The 12,512-nt window shown below is 41.3% G+C and overlaps 1 protein-coding gene across 1 annotated transcript in view; it reads right to left on the bottom strand.

Moving 5' to 3' along the window:
* UGGT2 (UDP-glucose glycoprotein glucosyltransferase 2) overlaps positions 1-5,540 on the bottom strand; it is a 178,811-nt gene extending 173,271 nt beyond the window's left edge. Inside the window, exon 1 of the mRNA XM_021695965.1 lies at positions 5,275-5,540. Within this exon, the coding sequence (XP_021551640.1) occupies positions 5,275-5,426 (152 nt within the window). The 5' untranslated portion in view covers positions 5,427-5,540. The remainder of the gene's footprint in view (positions 1-5,274) is intronic.
* Positions 5,541-12,512: the final 6,972 nt, after the last annotated feature.

Raw genomic sequence — 12,512 nt, 5'->3', positions numbered from 1 at the left:
ATACACCAGAATTCCTTTCTCCCAAAAGGGGAAATAATTCTAGAATCTGACCGTAGTGATCAAAATAGGCAACCAGGTAAATTAAATGATTCTTTGACATCTTTTATTTGCTGACTCTGACAGCCCTACAGCTGAGTCTGAGGACACTGGTCATTTGCGCTATTGGGTCCATCCTCTATGGACAAGATCTCCAACTAATATTGGCAGAATCCACAGTGTGCCTCCCATCAAGACTCAAATAGATTCCTCAAAACTTCTCCCTAGAATTAATGAATATCCTATAAATAAAGAAGCCTTTCAAGTACCAAGCACTATAACAGAAGATTACAAAGCTCAAGGCCTCATTATCCCTATTATGTGCCTATTTTACCTACGAGGAAATCCAATGGCCAAGGATGGAGGTTTGTCCAGGACCTCTGAGCAATAAATGACACTGTTATCCCTCAGGACCCTGCTGTTCCTAACCCATACACTGACATCCATTCCCACTGGAGGCAAATTTTTCACTATAATTGATCTACACAATGCATTCTTTAGTATTCCAGTTAAGAAAGATAGCCAGTATCTTTCTGCTTTTACTTAGGAAGAATGGAAAGACACCTGGACAGTAATGCACCCCAGTTTCACAGAGTCCTTCTTTTCACAAACCTGAGAAGCTGATTTTTATGTTAAGTTTTTTACAGGCTCTACTTGGTTACAATACCTAGATGATTTGCTTCTCTGTTCTTCTCAACCCTCTTCATAGGAAGACAGCAACCACCTGTTAAAACTTTTGGCATTAAAGGGAAATAAATACTCTAAAGAAAAACTCTTTGCTCAAGCTCAGGTTTGATACTTAGGGCATCTGCCCTCAGAAAAAGGACTACATTTGGATCCAGGGAGATTTCATGGCATTCTGAACTTTCCAAAAACCTAAAAATAAGGCCAATTATGAGGTTTTCTTGAACTGGCTGGCACTGTCAAAACTGGATTCCAAATTTCTCTCTCATGGCTCAATCTCTAAATGTTTTACTAAAAAACGTAAAACCTCACCCTATTATTTGGAAAGATCAGGAAGACATATGTGTCTTTGCATGAGAGAAGGGAATACCCTTGGGAGTACTCACCCAAAAACATAGGGACCCATAGGGTATTACAGTCAACAATTAGACCCAATGACACAGGGTTATCACCCTGGCCTCAGAAACATTCCTGATGAAATCATCATGGGCTCCCTTTTAACCACCCTTGTATTTTGGCTAAGGGCAAAACCGCAGACATTGATACCGAGAGCAGTATGCCTTTGGGGTAGCTCATGACTCTGGATTACGGAAACAAAGTTTTCTTACCTCCAGTAGGGCTAAAATTAAAAATGGCTCTTACGTCCAAAATTTGTTAGATGCCACACTTTTGCTGGCTGCCCTGGCTGTTATTATGGCTCCTGAGCATTCCACACTCAACTCCCTGGAGGCCAAAGGGAACCATCTCATTGATATTTCTGCCCAAAACACTGCTCTCAAAGAAACCAATAACCTCTGTCATGGTCCAAAGAGATGTTCTGCCAAATGATAATTCAGAAAGACCACTAGGAGATACCCAACAAGTGGGGCGCCTGGGTGGCTGTCGGTTAATCGTCTGCCTTCGGCTCGGGTCATGATCTCGGGGTCCTGGTATCGAGCCCCACATCGGGCTCCCTGCTGAGCAGGGAGTCTGCCTCTCCCCTCTGTGTGTGTGCATTCTCTTGCTCTCTCAAATAAATCTTTAAAAAAAAAAAAAAAAGGAGATACCCAACAAATTGCCCCAGAGGGGTAAAAACAATATTGGAAACCTAGTAATTGTTGGTTGGTTCAATAAAAAAGAGAGAACTCTGGTTTGGACCAAAAACCAATCTGGTGCTACCAGAAATCTTCAAGTTCCTACTACTTGCCACTATACGTGCATTAAACCATTGTGGTCTACTGACACAAGATAACATTCACGAACCAGTACTGGTGGGGACATATTAGTGAGGTTGCAAGAAGTGCCTACCTCACTTGCCTCACCTGTCAAAAACACAATCCAGGGAAACCTGTTTGTGCAGATGGATTTCACAGCGCTTTCCCATCGCATGGATAGAAACAAGTTTCAGTAATGGTCCGTATGTTTTCTCACTGGACTGAAGCTTTCCCTTATAGAGAGGCTGCTGTTTTTACTTGGCTAAAAATTCTGTTAGAAAAAGTGACCCCCACCTGGGGAGCCCTCTCGAACTTCAGAGTGATTGGGAACCTGTTTTAATGACCAGGTGCTTCGACATCTGTGCTGTTTGCCCAGTTTTACAACAGTGTCACGGGGCAGATCATCCTCGATCCTCAGAGTTAGGTGAACATATTAACAACACTATTAAGACTCAATTGGCAAAATTTGTAGAGATCCTCCAAATACCTTCGCCAAAAGCACTGCCACTGGTTCTTCTAAATCTCAGATCCACCCCTTTGACACTCAGACTCTCACCCTTTGAGATGGTCACAGAGGTCCAATGCACTTGGCCCCTACAGCTCCTTTGACCCACAGGAGATGAAAGGAGATATACTTCAATACTAAATAGCCTGATTACTTCTATGAAAAATAACTGTGCTTTGGTAGAGTGATCTTTTTCATTGCCGGGAGACAATGACCTTAAGCATCACATCTTGCAAACTGGAGATTTCATCTACAGAAAAAGGCACCTCCAGAAAGACTATCCAATCTCGCTGGAAAGGCTCTTATCGGGAACTGCTAATCTTTGTGGCACCAAACTCCAAGGGACAGGCTCTTGGATTCACGTCACACATCTAGAAAAATCACCAAACCCTGACTGGACCTGTACACCATTTGGGGACCTGCAAGCAAAGGTTTCCTCGAAAGAAAGTAGACCACATCTGACGATACAGCTTTCTCAGCTTGTCGGGACCAGGCCTGTATACCTTTTCTGCACTGTTTGCTTCTACTACCTCTTCCTTAGAAAGGAAATGCTCCCGCGCATTTCCCAAACCCTTGTGAAAGGGAGAAAAACCTCTTGATTACGGCCTTTCAGCAACAGCCTCATCATGATCCCATGACAAATTAAATTTTCACCTGCTTTTTCTGAAGGGTTAGAAGGTTCAGAATTTACAAATGTCTTTCTTTCATCTGCACTATTATGATTCTGAATTCTTATTCAAACTCATGGTTTTTGAATTTGCAACCTTACAGGCTGTATACTGGATAACATCTGTTTTCGAATAGTTCTTTTGAGATAATACTGTTTTAATACACCTTTGAAGTTTTGCTGTTTTTGCAAAAGGTTCATTAGTTATTGCCTCATGTTTATACCTGCATGAATCTCTCAAATGCACGTGGTGGTGAATTCTTTCAGTTCGCTCTTACAGTAGTCACTATTTTGCCTTCGTGGCTACTTTAAGTGGGGACTTCCAGGAGGCACACATGACTCTAGGTTTGCCTCCATAGGGAGAACTTTTCTCTCTTAAGTCGGAATAAGTGCCAATAAATACCTTCAGCTGGAAACTTTCTGACCTAGGGGCCCCATTTAGAACCATAATACAATTTGAAAGTTATGTTACTTCTTCTATTTTTGTATAATTATTTTTTTGTATTTAGTCGCCTGTCAAACTTTTATAAAAATGACGTACTCAATTAGGAGAAGATCTCCAATACTTACTCTCTTGAAATCATAGAGACTTTAAACGGTTAGGAGGGAGAACTCTGAGGCACTTCCCTTCCTTGTTACTCAAATGTGGCTTTAAGTGGTTTCCAACCCCTATGTACTTTCCATCAATGTAGGACAAGACAATCAGGAAAGACCCTTTCTGGCACTGAGGGACAAAACCACTAAATATGAAAAACCTGACTTTTGGTCAGTGATGCTTTCAAGGAAAGATTTTGATCAAAAGGGTGAAATGTAAAAATTATTAAACAGAAACCTCACTAAAGTGGACTGGGGATGGAGAAGGGGGGGGGTCCCTGTACCACTCCATGTCAATTACAGGAAGAACTGTCAATTACAGACTCCTAACAGAAAATTTTCAATAGGAATCATCAATTATAGGCCTAATAGAGAAAGATGTATTTTGCATCTCCTACAAGAAACTGACTAGTCCTGCAACTCAGCCAAAGAGAAACTGTCATCATACTAGCTCTGGCTTTTCTCCAAAGACTTTTTGTTCAAAACAACCCCTCCAAACTTTCTCAATCTCCACAAAATAATGTTCCTCTCCTTTGTTTGACTTGCCTATGGCTTTGCCATAGTTTGATTGTTCCTAACTGCAATTCTGTATTATTCCCAAATAAGTCCATTTTTGCTGGTAACTTATTTTTAAGGTTAACTGGTACAAACTTTCAGTTGTAAAACAAGTCATGGGTACCTTATGTATAGGATGGTGACTACAGTTAATTGTACTATACTGCATATTTGAAAATTGCAAAGAGATGTTAAAAGTTCTCAACATGAGAAAAAAAAACTTGTACCTATGTTAGGTGATAGATGTTAACTAGACTTATGGCTATGATCATTTCACAATATATAAATACTGAATATTACTACACCTGAAACTAATACGTAGTGTTAATTATATCTCAATTAAAAAACTGTTAGTATCTTAAACATGCAATGTAGTGTCAGGTGACGGACTCTTCTTAGGACCATAAGCTGCTTCTTCGGCGAACTGACAAAACTGGCGTTAAAAGTTCATGCTAACTAAAGAAAGGAACTTTCTAATTCTGTTTAACTTCTAGAATACTAAGAGCAAAATCCAACAGCTATAGGTTTTGTTTCTGCAAAGTGATATCTTACGAACTAATTTCAGGGGAGGACGCTCGGGAAGAAGTAACTTGTGGGAAACTGCCTTCTCCGCAGGAAGCCTAGAAGCCAAGCCTATCAATGGTGTGGCTATGAAACTAGGTGCTTCCAATACCGTTTCCTAAAAAGAACTGCCTACATCCATGGAAGTTGCCTGCATTAAACGCCACACTCCAGCTCCCGTTCTTCCTTTCTTTTTCGTAAACGCTAATGAAATCCAAACGAGTTAAAGGCCCCGAAGTTTGGAAAACCGTGGGTGAGGCAAAGTAGGAACTGCAAGTGAGTACCGCGCTCGGGGTCGCAGGGGATGTGGTGACGCTCCGGCGCCCAGCACGAGGACGCCTGCCGCAGCGGTTGCAAGGAGCTGGAGGGCCGGCCGCCGGCGAGACGGGGTCCGAGGGGCCGGCAGGGTCCGGCGCGCCCACAGCCCCGCCGACCCTCCCTCCGCGCTGGGCTCGGCAGAGGGGCCGGCCCGCACCCACCTGGCCTCCAGCAGCAGCGGGGTCTCCGGCCACTTCGCGGCCAAGTGGGCCGTCACCGCCTTGGACGCCGAGGCCGTCCGGGCGCCGAGCAGCGAGAAGCACAGCGCGGTGGAGCCCAGGAGCAGCCGCACCACGTCTGCGGCCTTTGCCATGGCGCGGAGAGGGAAGCGCGAGCCCCTCGGACCCGGCGCCCACAGCCCGCAGCCGCCACCGCACAGCCGGCTCCTCCCGTCGCGCGGCCGCCCACTTCCGGTGGGGGGAGCTCGAGTCCGTTACTCGGAGCTCCGGGCCTGGCGGGCAGCGAGCGCATGCGCGTCCCGCTCCGGCGCCGTCCGGGGAGCCCCCCGGGGCAGGATCCTGGATCCACGTAGGTGCGGGCGGTGCCGGAACGAACCGCCGCGTGGCGGATGCTCCGGCCAGTCTGCGATCCGGGCCTCCTGTTCTCGGGCAGAGGCTGTGGGACACGGGGAGGGGAGGCTGGCTCCCGGAGACCGAACTGGGATTGCCGCCGACTAAGGCTGGGTGGACATGCCAAAATTTGGAAGCAAAGGCAGGAACTGTTGTGGATTTTATCCACGTTTACACAGGCGGAAAATAAGGCCCATCGAGGTTCATTTGTCTACTTTATGGGCTTCTAAATTTTATTGCATGTTAGAATCATCTGGTAGGGCTTTGAGAAAGCCTGATGCCCGATAGTATTTAACCCACCCCGCCCTCCTCCCCATCCCCGTGATTCAAGACGGCAGTCAGGTTTGGAAACCAGTGACATCACCTGGAGGGCTTGTTAAAACCCTGGGTGTTGGGGGACATCTGGGTGGCTCAGTCTGTTAAGCGTCTGCCTTCGGCTCAGGTCATGATCCTCGGGTCCTAGGATCGAGCCCCAAGTCAGACTCCCTGCTCAGTGGGGAGCCTGCTTCTTCCTCTCCTCCCCCAGCTTGTGCTCTCTCTCTCTCTCCCTGTCAAATAAATAAATAAATAAAATCTTAAAACAACAAAAACACCGGTTGTTGGGCCTCATCCTAGTGTTTCTGATTCTGTAGATCTGGTGTGTGTGTGTGTTGGGTATGGGGAGGGGGCAAGAATTTGCGTTTCACATCTATCATGTTCCCAGGTGATACTGGTAATGCCGGCTGGAAACCCCGCTTTTAGCCTTTGGACTCAAACGTGGTCCACAAGGTAGCAGCAGCATTACCTATGAGCTCATTAGAAATGCAGAATCTTAGGCCCCCACCCCGGACCTACTTAATCGAAATCCCCAGGTTAACAGGAACCCCAGGTGGTACTGTGCTCATTAAAGTTTCAGAGGATCTGGTTTAGAGGGTGACAGGTGAAAAATGCATGGGAAAGTGACAGTAGCTTATGTCATTATCAGCCCAAATCACACAGCTTTGACTGGGTCTTGATTTAAACCAAGGACGGTCTGACCCGGAAGCTCCTGCATTTACTACATCAGGCTCAAAGACAAAACCTTGCAACAGAGTTAAGTGGTTTTCCAGTACATATGATTCATCAAATCAAAACATTCAGTTTTATTTAACTGGGCAGAGGTGGAGCCTCGAGATTCTGGCTCCTAGTCAGGAATGATTCTTTTTCTCTTCAGAAGGCTGTTAATTTATTATAAATATTAAAATATAGTAAAGAGAAGCAGTAACTGGGAAATGTAGTTGAGAATGCACTGATCCATTCCTTTTTTCCAGTTAACTCCCCTGCCTCATAAGGAATCTAGATCTCTTGAAGCTGCTGATCTTTTTTTTTTTTTTTCATTTCCCTTCATTTGCTTAGTATATGCCTTTCCTTAGAAGACCTTGCTCTGGAAATTCTACTCAGGTGTCACCTTCTAAGTTTAGCCTTCATTTCCCGATTTTTCCTCCTTGATATGGTCTATCCCTCCTTCAAATTCCCATAAGCTCTTTATTTTCCGGGTCATATATCATTTGTAATTCTCACTTTAAAATTTGAATACAATACTTACTTATTTCTCCTATTAGAGGTGGTGTTTTCCCTCAGGACTCATGCCTTACTTATTTTTAGCATCCGTTGCAATACCTAGCACAATACATGTTATTGGGGCTCAATAAATATTGAACAGTCCTTGTGTTTTTTTGGATAAGTAGGCAGAAAGCTAAGGCAGATGAATAAGGAGCTTCATTTTTATCCACAGAACATAATGGAAATATATATTATGAATCTTCCACAACTATTTGCTTTGCTTTGATTAACTCCTCATGTGCACTTATTCTTGGACTGAAATTTTGACTGAAATTGTAGGATGAAGGAAATAAGATATTTACATTGAATGTCTTCAATGAAAGCATATCTGATGTTTGCAAATTTTTAAGAAATGACTTGTGGCATGAAGAGTCACATAGAATACACTATTAAAGGACACTACTAAAACATATATACATTCCAGTATATTTAAGTTCACAGTGGGGAGGAATGCTACATTTCTCTTTTAAAGAATGAAATTAATCTAATCCAGGGTCATTTATTTACATAATTATTATACCTTTTAGCTTACATAGTATTTTCCTAGAAATTTAAGTGGGTTTGAAATATTCCTTAGACTGACCATCCTTGGGCTTGTTTCCTCATCTGCAGAACAAAAGAATAGGACTAGGTGAAATGCAATCATTGGAGGAGATCATCAAGAGACCTGCTAGTTGACCTCAGAGCCGGACTCAGGCAATGGGATTCCTTACTCTCTCTTCTGTCCTTGGAATGTAAGCTCTGCCCACCGTTCCCACATCAGGAGCTGCTTCAAGGAAGCAGCCTTCAGAGAGTAATATTATTGAGACCATCTGCTCTGTATAGGAGACTGAACTCTGGTAAAGCTTCAGTATAAACTCTTAAGCTTCTGGCAGGTGGGTGCACAGATCTACTTGTCTTGCAGTTGTCCCAAACAAGCCTTGTAAGAAAGTTCCTTTGCTTCTTAAAACTGCCACCTACCAATGTGGAGTGGTCTACTTCTTTCTTCGATTTCTCCTTGCCCTCTGAGTATGGCAGCCAGTTTCAAATTTCACCCAGGAAACTCTCAAGGTTGAGAGCCTTGAGATTGAAGTCTCTTCTATATGTCATTTCTACGTACAGATAGAAATATTAAAATGCAAAAATTGAATAACTCCACGAAGGTCACTCAAGTTAGTGGAGCAGCAAAGCATTCTAACATTCATTATCAATAACACTTTGGCACAGATTGGCTATGAAGTGAATGTAGTTCAGGGACACAATTGTACTTGAATATTTTTTAGCAAAATGTTATTCAAAGTTATTCACATCAGGGTAATATGAATGAAAATTGATGATGATAGCAGTTTTCATTGTATGTGGAAGAAGTGATTAATGAGTGCTTCATAATATGAATATTGTGTTTAATAACATAAATCATCTTGAAATTTTTTTAGGTAGGTACAGCATGGACTATATTTATTTAATGAAAATAGTGGTGCTATGTGAGGATAAAGTTACTACCAAATTATATAATATAATAAAACTTTAATTTTCTCTACCTAAAGAAGTCTCACAGCTGAAATGGCTTTTAAAAAATATTACCCAATAGGTCTTCCAGATTTCCTTTACTATAACAAAGACACCTTTCTCATTTTTAAAAAAAGATTTATTATTTGAGAGAGAGAAAGAGTGCAAGTAGGGGGAGGGGGAGAGGGAGAGAAGCAGACTCCCCACTGAGTGCAGAGCCTGACGCCGGGCTCAATCTCATGACCCTGAGATCATGACTTGAGCTGAAATTAAGAGTTGGACACTTAAACTACTGAGCCACCCAGGTGCCCCACCCTTTTCTCATTTTTTATTTGAATATCTTAAGTACAAGAAAATGTCCTACTCTTCATTTCAGTTGGGAAGAATTTGTAGACTTATTTAATTTATTATATTTCTGCTCCCTAGGCAAGATTATACTAAAATCATAACCAAATGAGTTATTGTTAAGTGTCAGTAAGTTTGATTTTTATAATTTTGCATATTTTATTTAACATCTATTACAAATGCCTCACAAATGTCTAACTCCAGGTATGTTTGAGGAAATTTTTTACTGTAGTGTATTTACTACAGTGACTTTCAAATAGCAAATTAAGTATACAAAATAGATAATCTTTTAATCAATTGGGATGATATAAGAACTTGACATCTACTCTTTAACAACATCCTTTTATACTTACATACATGGTCAATATTTTATAATTATGCATTCAAGTTTGCTAAGTCACTATTCTATTGCTTCTATTATTTTGTTTTGTTTCTTTCACAAAACACATAGGATTGGGACACCTGGGTGGCTCAGTCATTAAGCATCTGCCTTTGGCTCAGGTCATGATCTCAGGGTCCTGAGATCGAGCCCCACATCAGGCTCCTTGCTCACTGGGAGTCCTGCTTTTCCATCTCCCACTCCCCCTGATTGTGTTTCCTCTCTTGCTGTGTCTCTGTCAAATAAATAAATAAAATCTTAAAAAAAAAACACACATAGGATTGAAACATGTTGGTATCAGACAAACATGTGTCCTGTTTTTACATCTTCTAGGAGAAGTTAGTACAGTTATGTGCACAAACTCACCAATTTATTCAAAATATATTGTTTGTCATCTATGGGAAGCTGATTGTATCATATGTTGGGAAAAATACTGAGGTGAATAAAATGGTTAATGTCTTCGAAGGGTTTATGGTGTAGTGAAACATAACATATACCAATAAATTATTACAGAGAAAAGTCAATAAAATTCTATGGAAGTCAGAAGAAGATACTTTTTTAAAAGATGTTATTTATTTGAGAGAGAGAGAGTGTGTGCAGAGGGGAGGGCAGAGGGGGAGAATCCTCAAGCCGACTCCCGGCTGAGTGCAGAGCCTGACGCGGGGCTCAATCCCAGGACCCTGAGATCATGACCATGACCTGAGCTGATACCAAGAGCAGGACACTTAACCGACTGAGCCCCTCAGGCACCTCCAGAAGAAGATACTTTTTCAGAAACCTTGTTGAACAAATAAACAAATAAAAAGCTTTAGTAAATTTTATCAAATTATTTCATGGATTTGAATCTAGAACTTTGAGAAGCTGCACAAATCCTTTCAACCCCTAGGGGAGCGTCTGAGTCTACGTCATGAATTACCAACAACACAAATCAGCATTTGTAGAGTTGCTGTTTCACATTTATGTCATGAAACGTGGTCTCAAACCCTCAGTGACTTTGTCGTCTGGTTGGGAGGGCAGTACAATACATAAAAGGGGGATTACAATGAGCAGTTTTGTGTGAGAAGATCTAGAGAGCTGGCATGTGACAATAAACATGACAGGAATTAAAGGAGGAGGCGGTCTCAAGAATAGGTGGTGTGACTACAGGCTGAAGGAAGTAGGGATGACCCGTCTGCCATTGTCACATGAATGCAGCCACAGACAGTATGTAAACAAATGGACGTGGGTATGTTCCAAAAAGCTTTATTTAGGGACCTATGAAAATCTCCTATTGTCACATACCATGAACTCTTCATTTTCTTTTGCCTTTTTTAAATTTAAAAATGGAGGGGCGCCTGGCTGGCTCAGTCAGAGGAACATGCGACTCTTGATCTTGAGGTCGTGTGTTCAAGCCCCATGATGGGTGTAGAGATTACTTAAAAATAAGTCGATAAAACTTGAAAAAATAAAATAAAATTTTAAAATGTAAAACCATTCCTAACTCACAAGCTATACGTATTTGGCCCATGGGCCCTAGAAGGCCAAACTTTGCTCTGAAGGAAGTTTTGCAGGAAACTTATACAAGAAAGAATTATTTATAGAATTATTGTTTATGATAACAAAAAACTGGATATAGCTGAAATGTCTATTGAAATACAATGACAAAATGTGGCTTATTTGTTCAATAGAATACTAAACAGCAGTGACAATAAATGAGTCACAAATATGTAGATAAACATGGATGAACCTCAAAAACACAGTACCAGTGAAAAAGCGAGTCAAAATACATACTCTACGATTCTATTACACAGGGTTCAAGGACAGGTAGACTTAACAATATAACCTTTAGAGATACATGCAAACTCTAATGAAAGCAAGGGAATAACTAACACAAAATTCAGCATATTGATTATCTCTGAGTAAGAAAAAGAAGATGAGATCAAAGATAGGTCTTCAAAGATATTAATAGTCTACTTCTTAAGAAAGGTGGTAAGTGCACAATTTCACTTGTGTGTGACATAGTTCCTAATGTTTACAAAGTGGAATAAAGAGCCACAAAACAAATTATGTCGATGTCTTAAAAAATGATGCTTCTCCATTGCCTACAGAATTAAATTGAAATTCCTTACATATATACTGCTTGACACACTTTTAGATTTTAAATGTTTAATTGAATACTGGCCATGGCTTCTTCATTTCCTGGAAGAGCCTCCACTGGTGTTCTAAATCCTGTTATGCTGTTTAGAAATCTTCTCTCCAACAGGGCCTGTTAGAGTCAGTTAAGCGTCTGCCTTCAGCTCAGGTCATGATCTCAGGGTTGTGGTATCTAGCCCCAACATCAGGCTGTCCGCTCGGTGGAGAGCCTGCTTCTCCGTCTGCCCCTAACCCTGCTTGTGCTCTCTCTCTCTCAAATAAATAAATAAAATCTTTAAAAAAAATTAGAAATCTCCTCTCCTAGAGTATGTCAGTTTTTAGAGAATCTTTCTATAAATATTTTCTTTTTCCTACATTAAAAAAAAACTTTTTTGTTTAACACTCTGACCCCATTATACCCATGACATATGGGTTTGTCCTCAACCTCATTATCATGTTCTTTATTTTTTAAAATTACTTTTCATTTCCTGAATTTTCCAAGGCCCTTGGTGTACTGTTTTATGTGGATGTTGTACCTTTTAGCTAGAATTCACTTTCATTCTTTTTCGTCTGGTCTGACAGCAAAGCCCCTATCTTTTCTATTATGCCAAGATGTAGAATAAGGTCTTCGTCACCATGGCTCTCTAGTCCTTGCATGGGGTTTAGCTTATAGTAAGTGCTTAACAAATATTTATTGAATATTAAATGATGAATAGAATAGAATTGTAACTTCTCTAGAATATTTGGGTTTTCTTTTTCTTTTTAGTGTTTTCAGTGGAAAGAATGTACAAAATGACTCTAAAGCAACGAAGTTAATTTTCAGAATTTACCTATTTTTTATTTATTTCTTTGAGATTTTCTTCTTCTTCTTCTTTTTTCTTCGAGAAAGAATGCATGCAGGAGTGGGGAGGGGCAGAGGAAGAGG

Source organism: Neomonachus schauinslandi, chromosome 3, assembly GCF_002201575.2.
Source record: "Neomonachus schauinslandi chromosome 3, ASM220157v2, whole genome shotgun sequence".
In the NCBI taxonomy this organism is placed as follows: domain Eukaryota; kingdom Metazoa; phylum Chordata; class Mammalia; order Carnivora; family Phocidae; genus Neomonachus; species Neomonachus schauinslandi.
Note: the sequence above shows the minus strand (reverse complement) of the source record. Positions and strands in the feature narration are given on the sequence as shown.